The 10,149-nt window shown below is 39.8% G+C and overlaps 1 protein-coding gene across 1 annotated transcript; it reads right to left on the minus strand.

Annotated features, from left to right (window-relative positions):
- Positions 1–3,586: 3,586 nt before the first annotated feature.
- Positions 3,587–6,682, minus strand: dlx4b (distal-less homeobox 4b). Its single transcript, XM_007558976.2, has 3 exons — positions 5,746–6,682; positions 5,215–5,411; positions 3,587–4,082 (listed from the first exon to the last, which is right to left on the minus strand). The coding sequence occupies exons 1-3, from the start codon at positions 6,065–6,067 to the stop codon at positions 3,819–3,821; spliced, it is 783 nt and encodes a 260-aa protein (XP_007559038.1). The 5' UTR covers positions 6,068–6,682; the 3' UTR covers positions 3,587–3,818.
- Positions 6,683–10,149: the final 3,467 nt, after the last annotated feature.

The raw sequence follows: 10,149 nt of genomic DNA on the forward strand, positions 1-10,149 counted from the left end.
AGACCGGCTTTGCCATTCACCCATTCACAGCAACAGAGATTTAATAACAAGCTATTTTCCCTTCTATTGCTATCCTGCAATTAAAAGCCATCAGACAGCTCATATCTGATAACCCCCAGCATCCACATCATTGATACAGTCAGAGCTGCCTTTATCAGGAGCCTTCAGCCGTCAGCCCAGCCTTCCATCCACTCCTCTCAGCTTGTCTATTACACGGGGAAGGCCTTTTCACTTTTGCTTACGTGATAATTGGTCCCCCTCCGTTTGAAAGCTCCCACTCTTCTCTGTCCAACTCCACAGAGCCATTATTCTAATCTAGAGATGTGAAATTGCCTATAATTTTCCCCAATGCCCCCCTCCGTCAGCTTGGTTCAGCACACAAGCAGCGTTTGCCTCGTCTTCCTGCATGTTTATTAACAAGGCAACATAATGATGAGGAGCGAGGAGGTAAAAAAAGGGTGCACAACGAAGGAGATGTTAATATGTCACAAAACTGGTGGTTATGAGAGGAAAAATCAGCTCGGAAAGGGGTTCAAAAACTCGGCAGCTCTAGCGAGCGCTTTGTTCTTCACGGAAACACGGCAGATGGCTGAAGAGCTCCTGGATGAGGTCGCGCTCCTCAGGCGAGGTAAGAGCTGAATGAGTCAGTGTTCTGCTCAGGAAAGGCAGCGGCAGCCACTTAGAAATGTTGTTCTTCCTTGAACTTTACAGCTGAGTTGCATATTTTTGTTGTATAAAGCAGAGAGATAGAATAATAAATATGTTTGTGTTTAGAGTGGTTGGAAATTTGCACTATAAAAATGTATTTTTTTAGGGATTAAATATTAGTGATAAAAAAAATAGTGAATAAAATGTGTCAGTTTATAATTTGACCTGCAGTAACGGTTATATTCCAACAGAAAAAACTCTCATGTTAGGATTAGAATTTATCTTAAGACCAGGCAATAATTTTTTGTCGTCTACCTTAGGTACTGTGAAATAAGTGAGTATATAAATTCAGTCATGCTGTTATAGGACTTGGTGTGGAGAAAGTCTCTGTTGTATCTCATATCCAGCTATAACTAGTTAAGTGATATCTCTAAAGTCAAAATTGCTACACTGAAAAACAAACAGTTTAATCAGTAAATTTAGTGTATATGTTTGCATGCATTTTATCTGAATATATTTCAGGCAATATTTATGAGCAAAATTTGCCTATTTAACGGGTAGAAAACTCTTAAATTGATTTACAATTTTAATATGCTTGTCTGAGCTTTAAGGTCAGATTGCTAGCAAATTTGACTTTAGTGCTGCACTAGATAACAGGAAGTAGAGGGTATTTCTTATATTAGTCATCAAAAATATTTAAATTGCAATCTACAATAGTTTGTACATTTTATGCTTTGTAATGTTTAGATTCTAAAAAATGTTATCAGCTTTGCTGTTTACAACTCCTAGCTAAACCTTTTGGTTAGAATTCAGCTAAAGATGTTGGTTCAGTCAGTAATTTTATTTGTTGTGTTTGGTGTCCAGCAAAAAAAAAAAAAAAAAGTTTATATGGGTTACATGAATAATTAACAACTAAAAGTCAAGAATTTTCATAAGACTTATGGCTGAGAGAGGAACACTAATTTAAGTTTGTAGACTGGTTTAGTGACAATGCTAATTGCAAAGTCTAACTTGCCAGCAAGCTTACCTTTTTAATCCTGAAGTTGTCTTGAAAAGCCAGCAACCACAGCTAAGCTGCTCTGCACACTAACTACTACTCAGGGTTTAGAAGCTCAGCTTGCTAGCAGGTTCTTCTGTACATTAACGAATACAGAAATCTTCTTAACCGGAAGTCTTCGATACTTTTAAGCACAGAAATTCACTCACAAGACAACTCAGACTAAACAATCAGGTTACTGTTCTCTGCTGTAGCCTGTAGCACAAAAGTCAAATTAGAACGACAAATAACTGACAGAACCAACATGTCTCAAGTATTATCTAGTGAAAGTTGTTAATGCTGATGGAAACTGACCAATTTTCAACATTAAGTTTTCAAACAGACATGGTTCATGAGCGATAAAAGCTAATGTTTTATACAATCCAGGATGATTAAAGTGATAGCTCTAAACTCTTCATCAGATCTTTGGTGATCATTGCTGTCAGAAAAAAGGCTGACATGGCACCTTGTTTACTAAGAATAGAAAACTTAAAATGTTTCAGAGTTTTCTGCCTTTCTCTTCTGTTTCTTTTTAACCTTGGAGGTCAAATGAGTTGAGAAAAAAATATTCTAATTAGCTAGAATTTGAATTAGTTGAGTCATTTTACTCATTCATTTCAGTGTGTTTTAGCTCTTAAATCAAAAATACTTGCTTAAAATTTACACAAACTAATTGGCAAGCAGATTTTATTGGTTAAATTCTAACAGTTTGTTTTAACAGTGCCAGAGTTGAAGTCAGTGAACTCCTGAGCAGTTACTACTAATATTAGGGTAAACATCTTGGGGAAAACTGCATGCATAGTTTGTTATTCCTCTAATCCCTGTATGTGACATCAGACAAATTGCTCCTAATGTTTGCCAGACAGCCCGAAATGTTCGGGATGATGAATGAAAAACATAAAAAGAAAGTCACTGGATGGCTCTTTAACGCACTTTTCAGCTTCATTAATCAGAAATCAGCTCTCCATTTAATCAAGAGCACCAGCGAAGACATAAATACCCCAGTCTGAGCCTGATTAAACTGTATGCAAGCAGCAAGAATGGGCAAATCAGTGCGCAGTCTGTTGAAGGGATAGCCTACTCGTTTGTCACTGTATTATGACAGCAGTGATTTTGTTGTTTGAGCTGACTGCTCAACATGCGCCCTTCTCCTCTCACGAAATGGAAAGAAAGATGCAAGCGTTTCTTTTCCGACGGAAGACGAAAAGGCTCATATCCAGCTATTAAAAAACGACGAGATATCCCCGTTAAACGACAGTTTGAATGCGTTTGAACTATTTAAAGTTTGGATTCGTGCGTAAAAGCTACATCAAATCTAAGCACCGCGCAGAGAGTCCGCTCCTTGGATTATGTCATTTCACTTTGAAATGAAGGAAAATGCTCAAAGATAAGAGTCAATGCATTGATGGAACATCTCGATTAAATAAATAAATAAATAAATAAATAAATAAATAAATAAATAAATAAATAAAGCACGCAATCAAATGTTTTCCATTTGAAAGATGTTTCTGGGAGTGCAGGCGGAGAGAGATAATCAGTTTCAGCAACTAACTGTTGATAAATATATCAGTAAATGAATCTGGAATAACTCAAACTTAAAGGTTCCGGATGCTTTTACAACAACATAAAACTGTGAGACTCTTAAATCCCGAACTCCTTCACAAATTATATCGGGATCAAAAGAGTGAAACTAGATTGCACTGAAATGATTTAAAATAGTTTTAGGAGAACAGCAGTAAGGTGTTTAAAAGCAAACTGCCCCCAGCGGAATATTCTTCCACACAGGAAGCTCTATTTTCTTTCTTTCTTTCTTTCTTTCTTTCTTTCTTTCTTTCTTTCTTTCTTTCTTTCTTTCTTTCTTTCTTTCTTTCTTTTTTGCTGAAATAAATCCACGCACACATATTTTCACGACATTCCCTTTATGCAGTGTCTAGTTCAGCTTCAAATACAAAGTCCACATTCTAAGGACGTGAGGCCGTGCATGATGACGCTTGGAAACATTTTTTTTTTCTTTTTGCTGCACGAAATTGAATTTCGCAGTAAAAACTGAAGTCAAAACGCACGCGCACGAACAACCGTAAAGTTCATCCTCAGGACAAATGAGTTCATGTCGCCTGCAGGCAGTCCGTTCACTTCACATCAGCTGCGGCCTCTGCATGGCGTCCTGGTGAGGATGGTGGTGGTGGTGGTTCGGGTACCAGTGGCCAAAGCTGTTCATGTAATTGTTCGGGTGCATCGGGGCTCCTTTGGTCGCCATGGAGACCTCCCAGAGCTGGGGTAAGGCCGGGGAGCAGGGGGAGATGGAGCTGGAGCTATGGAGATGCTCCCCCTCTGAGCCTCCGCCATGTTTCATGATCTTCTTGTACTTGGAGCGCTTATTCTGAAACCATATTTTCACCTAAAAAATGAAAAGAAGGATGAAAACAGGTTTTTATTATTATTATTTTTGGGAGGAAAAATAACTCAATTCATTTCTCCAGCAGGTATCCAGCTTCAGAGTTACTTTTGTAAATCCCAGGCTTTTTTATGAGGTAAACAAACTTAATAGTTGAGTGACTCCAAACTTATTAAAACTGAGATCCCCTATTGTTGGTTATTTTGTAAAGCCAGTGGTGCGTGAGTGTAACAGCTTCAGACCGAGATCAGGAGGATTAAGAAATAAAAACAAGCCCAAGGCGTTGGCGGCAAAATGAGATGCAAATGATTATACACATTATGCTTGTTTTATTTCTAACAATTAATGCGGAGAGGTGAATATTACAGACGTTTAAACAGCCAAGCTCTGCTTTCTTAAAAAAACTACAGGAGATACAACAACAACAAAAAAATTGATCGATCAATTTCTGTCTATCCGTGTGTGTGTGTGTGTGTGTGTGTGTGTGTGTGTGTGTCTGTTTCTCTTTTCTGTTGAAAGCTGAATGCCAAATAAAAAGCTCGAGGACACCTGAAGATGATTAGTTGACATTGCACCTGCTGTTTTATGGGAACACGCGAGAACCCAAGCGCATGCACGAGACTGGCACCTAGAAACCAATTAAAACCCCCCAAATGCCCTTCCTAAATAAATAAATAAATAAATAAATAAATTAATAATAATAATAATAATAAAGTCAATGAATAAATAAATACATTTTTTGACTCTGACTAAATTTGGTATTTATTATTAATTTGGGGGATTTGCGCGTGCGGAGGCCCGCATGTCTAACAAAGGGAACAGCAAGCAGCAAATTAAGCCCAGCAGTTGAGAGCTGCATTAAAGGATCGAGGATCAGGTTTGTTCCGTGATCCCTGATAATACTGCTGAATAAAAATGTTTTCCTTTCTTCGGTTAGCAGAGCTCTACATTATTGTTCAAAGCCACATAGCTGCACACGCCTGATCAGATAACACAGTCAAACAACTCAGCCGGAAAACTCTGGCTGGAAAATGAATATCACTGCAACTAACTGGATCCCCTCGCAAACTCCTGACTTACTTATTGAAATGTGGACGTAGATCAGTGAAGATCAGCGGAGGAGCGGAAAACCCACCTGAGTCTGCGTGAGGCCCAGTTTGGCAGCCAGGTCTGCGCGCTCGGGCAGAGCCAGATACTGGGTCTGCTGGAAGCGCTGGTGCAGAGCCTGCAGCTGCAGGCTGGAGTAGATGGTCCGAGGTTTCCGCATCTTTTTCCCCTTGCCGTTCACCAGACGGACGTCCCTGCTCTCAGTCATCCCTGATTTGTTGGGATCTAAAAGAGACCACAGAAAAAAACGAAAAACAAAATAAAGATAATTAGTAATACAAACCCAAAACAAAATTAAAAAAACAATAAAGTTTTATTAGACACATTTTGACATTTTGACTGACGGGCCTAATGCATGGCTGCAGGCAGGAGAGGTCACAGGCGACCCGCAGCCGTTTTATTCAAACAGAAAACAGAAGGTTATGTGTGTGTGTATATATATATATATATATATATATATATATATATATATATATATATATATATATATAATCAAGGCGCCCCAAGTGCGCAGTTACACCTTGGCACTGATTTTTTGTGTGGAGTTTCTCTCTCATACCTGTCCTCTCTAATCTGCTGTGGCTCAGACCGCCGCTGCTGTGGCTGCTGTGCTGGTAGGGGGACATGTAAGCGGATGGCGGGTGAGCGTTCACCGTGCCCGGGTAGGCGTATCCCAGCGGGGGGCCATAGGACGCGTTGCCAGGAAAGGGACCTTCGCGCTGAGAATGCCCCGCAGCGTGGAGGCCATGCACGGGGTAAATGTGTGAGAGTCCCGGGGAGTGCTGCTGGTGCGCCGGGTGTCCGTGGCCGAACTCTAGAAAAGCCGACTTGGAGGGATCGGAGCCGTTCACACTGTCGGGCATGAAACCCATAGACATCATTTAGCTAATGCGCGAGTCCATAAAGCTGCCGCTCTGAGGAGGAATTCATGAGTTTCTGTCAGAAAGCAAAATAAAACTGGAGCAATTCCCCGCTGGAATCCAACGCGCCGTTCGAGAGGCAAACATCCACGCAGGACCAAGTCGCGCCGGGCATGTTTTTTTGGCAGGTGTCTCCGGGAGGTAGAAGGAGATGAAAAGCGAAAGGTGTCCCGGGTTTAGGTCAGAAGAAGAGCTGACATGGTTGTTCAAACCGATCGTGCGTGCAGCGCCTCAAACACGCAGCCTTCCATCACAGAGCGCTCTGATTGGTCTGCAGCAGTCGGCTGTCACCGGAGCTGCACCATTAACTTCATTAATATGGGATCCAGCCAGGGAACACCTCCCCCCATTGATCAGCGAATACATGTATCGGTCCCGGGTTAAACACACAGCGCTCCGGGAGAACTGACGAACACACTGTTCAAGATCAGATGAATAAAACAAAAATAAAATTCGGCAAATTTGAAAGGAAAATCCATATTCTCTCATGGAAAAGTGTAATAAACTGACATGAATTTCCACAAAAAAATAATATATATGTAAAAAAATACATTTAAGGTTTTTAATCATCAGTTTTGAATTTTATATAAAAAACTCTTCAAATTGTAAATAAAATATCATCTTTAGTCTACAGTATTTTATTTTCATCATCATTTTATTCGTGCAACCTAAAAGGTTTATGTCAGCACAAAACATGGCCAGATAATATGGCACTGTATTTTTGAGGAATATGAATATTTTTAATTAATTGAAAGTTAAAAAGCAAACTTACGTCCCAAAGCGAGCAGACATACAAACTGAAGCTCAGACTCATTACACCAACACACAGCAGAAATGAGAGAACAGATTTATCAGGACACCTTCTGCTTTTTCTTCTATGTATAAATATATATATATTTTTTCAAATCTACAACTCAATTCATTCTGTATCAGTTATTTCACACATTTATCTCCAGTACAAATCTATATCAATTAAAAATATTTTCCTTAAAGTATAACATTTAAATTGACTTTTTTTTTTAAATTGAAGCAATTTTTGAATATTGTTCAGAGGGCTTTTACTATATGCTTTTCTTTGTTACATTACAAGTCCAGCATTAAATTCCACTAAATAACAGAATTCATAAAATTTTGTCTACTTAATTCATTGCATCAGAGTAATCTAAGCCATTTATAGTTATTAAAGTTTCTACTTAGTGTGTACACGCATTAGATCAGTATTAGCCATTTACAATGCATAATATTTTTTGCTATAAAATGAATTTTTTGTGTTATTATTGTTAGTGCTTTAGTTTGTTCTACTTTAAACATTATTTATTTGTTCTGTTTTCCTTCCAAAATATTTGCTTTCATACACTGTTTCAATTTTACGTTATTATCACCTATTGCTAAATATTGCAAAACTCTATTTGTAGTCATTTTGTTAATTATTTTTTGAAGCTATCAGATGAATGTACACAGGCAGAAAAAAAACATTAAATAACAACCAAATAAGGCTAATATTTTATGACTCTTTGATGCATTGCATGTCATTTGTAATACAAATATATATATATGGTGGCTAGCACAGATCCCTGTGGTACACCACCACTGACCTTCAGTAAATCAGAAGTGGCAGCATTCATTTGTACATACTGATGCTTTAAGTTCCAGTATTGCCTTGTTTCACTATTAATATGCTGAGTTTGCAAAAAGTTTTCTTCAAATCTATGATCAAGTCTTAAGACATCAGGAACAGAACTATCCAAAAGTGCAAACGTCTCATTTTCATAAAAGGAATATGACCCATATAACTCATTAGTTACTATTTCTACTTAGAATTAGCAGAGCTAGGAAGGAAACTGCAGTCGCAGCAGTGAAGAATGCCCCTGTATCCACCTCTTAGCCTGGATTTACACTCTTTGGAAGGCTGAACAAATCCACAGGTGGAATAAAATTCCCCCACAGCGTCTGGACGCACTGTCACATCGTGTCCCGGCTTATTCAGATACCTCCTCTACTCTAAAATAAATTACTCGACCTACGATGTGTGCTGCAGCGAAATTACTAACAGAACTTTGGTGGGTTGAGCGGCAGCGCCGAGCCGCTGTCCAACCCCATCATTTTGGTCATGTCCTACCCTGTGTGCTGCTACTGGGAACCCCGTGGCATTAAACTATGGTCCTCCCAAGAAGAGGAGGGGGTGGTTGAACCGTTTCCAAGCGTTTAAGTCAGAACAAAGCCACAAATTATTATCACTGTAAAAAAATTTAGCCAACTTAGAGGGAAGGGGGGAGATGACTGTGGGCGACAAATTTCTGACTTCATCCATATGAGGCCTTGTAGATGTAACCCAAACCCGTGGCTGTGGGAACAGCGGGAATACACTGGTACAAACTAGTCTCTGCGTCACGTTTTGTTCAGCAGAACACTGTGAGCTGAAATTCCATTTCAGACACATGCATTAAAAGCAAAATAGAACTCTTTGAAGACCGGGAAGACTATGGTGGCTATCCTGAGGCGTCTTCGACATCTGAAAGCACAGGAACCAGACTGTGACAGCCAAACAGCGTGCAGAGGAGGTGTTGGGACAGAGACACTGAGGTGAGGAGGATTTTTTTTTTTTTTAAGGCTTGTAATTATGTCAGCATTACGGGTGGAGAACAAAGATGAACCCTGCAGTCATGATGCAGGGCTGTGCAGGACCTGGCCCCAGTCGTTGCCCTGCCAACACACACCGAAAAGGGCTGGAAGTGTGTAACAGTCACAGTCCTGAATGCAGGTTAGACTTTCTGGCGTCTGTTGGCTGCAAAGTTGGCATGGTTCATGCAGCTGCTGGAGGAGTGTTTGATAAAGGTGCTCTCTCTCTCTCTCTCTCTCTCTCACACACACACACACACACACACACACACACACACACACACACACACACACACACACACACGCACGCACGCACGCACGTACGCACGCACACCAGCTGATGCAGAGTGACAGTATTCTTTGTGTACAAACTAAAAGCACATTCCCATGCAACTGCTGCATCTTCTCCTCTGGTACGTCATGTTCTACAAGTAACCCTCTGTTGCTGGGGCCGAGCTTGGGCTCCCACCATGGACACATATGCAGACCTGCAAGTCCCTCCTGATGCAGGACGTTACCATGGTTTCTAAAGCAGAGGTGCATCTCTGTGAAACAAACTATGAGAAGCAGGAAGGTATCCATTTAATTGCACACCAAGTCTGGCTATGACTATAAAGCAGATAAAGCCTGTCCAATTTGAATGAGTGTGAATATCCTTTCTGTTCTCTTACTACTTTTTTGTTGTGTATGGAGGAAAAAAAAAACTTGACTGGCAGTGAAACACACTAAACAAGGCGGCTGTCAGTCCTTTATGCATCAACAAAGCCAAGGAAAACAAAAGGGCTGACATTTTTCTATGACTGTTTTCTGCTGCAGGCAAAAGGAGCTGAGGAGCTGAGGAGGAGCCGCAGCAAGGGCAGAGGATGATCGGTCCTAATCTGTCCTCCGGGCGTCTTCACACTGGAACACTCATGCTTCCATCGGCCCCAGTCCCATTCCTCAAGTGCAGCCATTTTTATCTACAGAAATAGTTCTGAGATGTGAGCCTGCTGGCATGTTGGGCCGAGGGCGCAAAGAGTTCAGCAGAATTGGATCATCACTTCTGCAGACTAATGTTTTCTTTTTCTACATTCTGACTCATCTGAGTAAAAACAGGAATATGTTTTTTATTAGATCATGTGTGATCATGTAATGTTCTTCTGGAATCCTGCTTTACACTGCGAGTGACAAGTTTATTACCAAAGAAGAATCCAATTAATTCCATGAACTGATTTCCGTTTTCTCTTAGAAATGATTATTTTGATGAATCAAAATCTTCATGTTTATATCCATATGGAAATATGTATATAAAAGTCTTAGTTGGAGTTTAATAATGTGTTTGACAATTAGATTTTAGATTTTTCATTTATTGTTTAATTTTGTCCACTCAGAGCCCTTTTCTGTTTTTTTTTTTTTTTATATATATATATATATATATATATATA

Source organism: Poecilia formosa, unplaced genomic scaffold, assembly GCF_000485575.1.
Source record: "Poecilia formosa unplaced genomic scaffold, Poecilia_formosa-5.1.2 Scaffold4, whole genome shotgun sequence".
Classification (NCBI taxonomy): Eukaryota; Metazoa; Chordata; class Actinopteri; order Cyprinodontiformes; family Poeciliidae; genus Poecilia; species Poecilia formosa.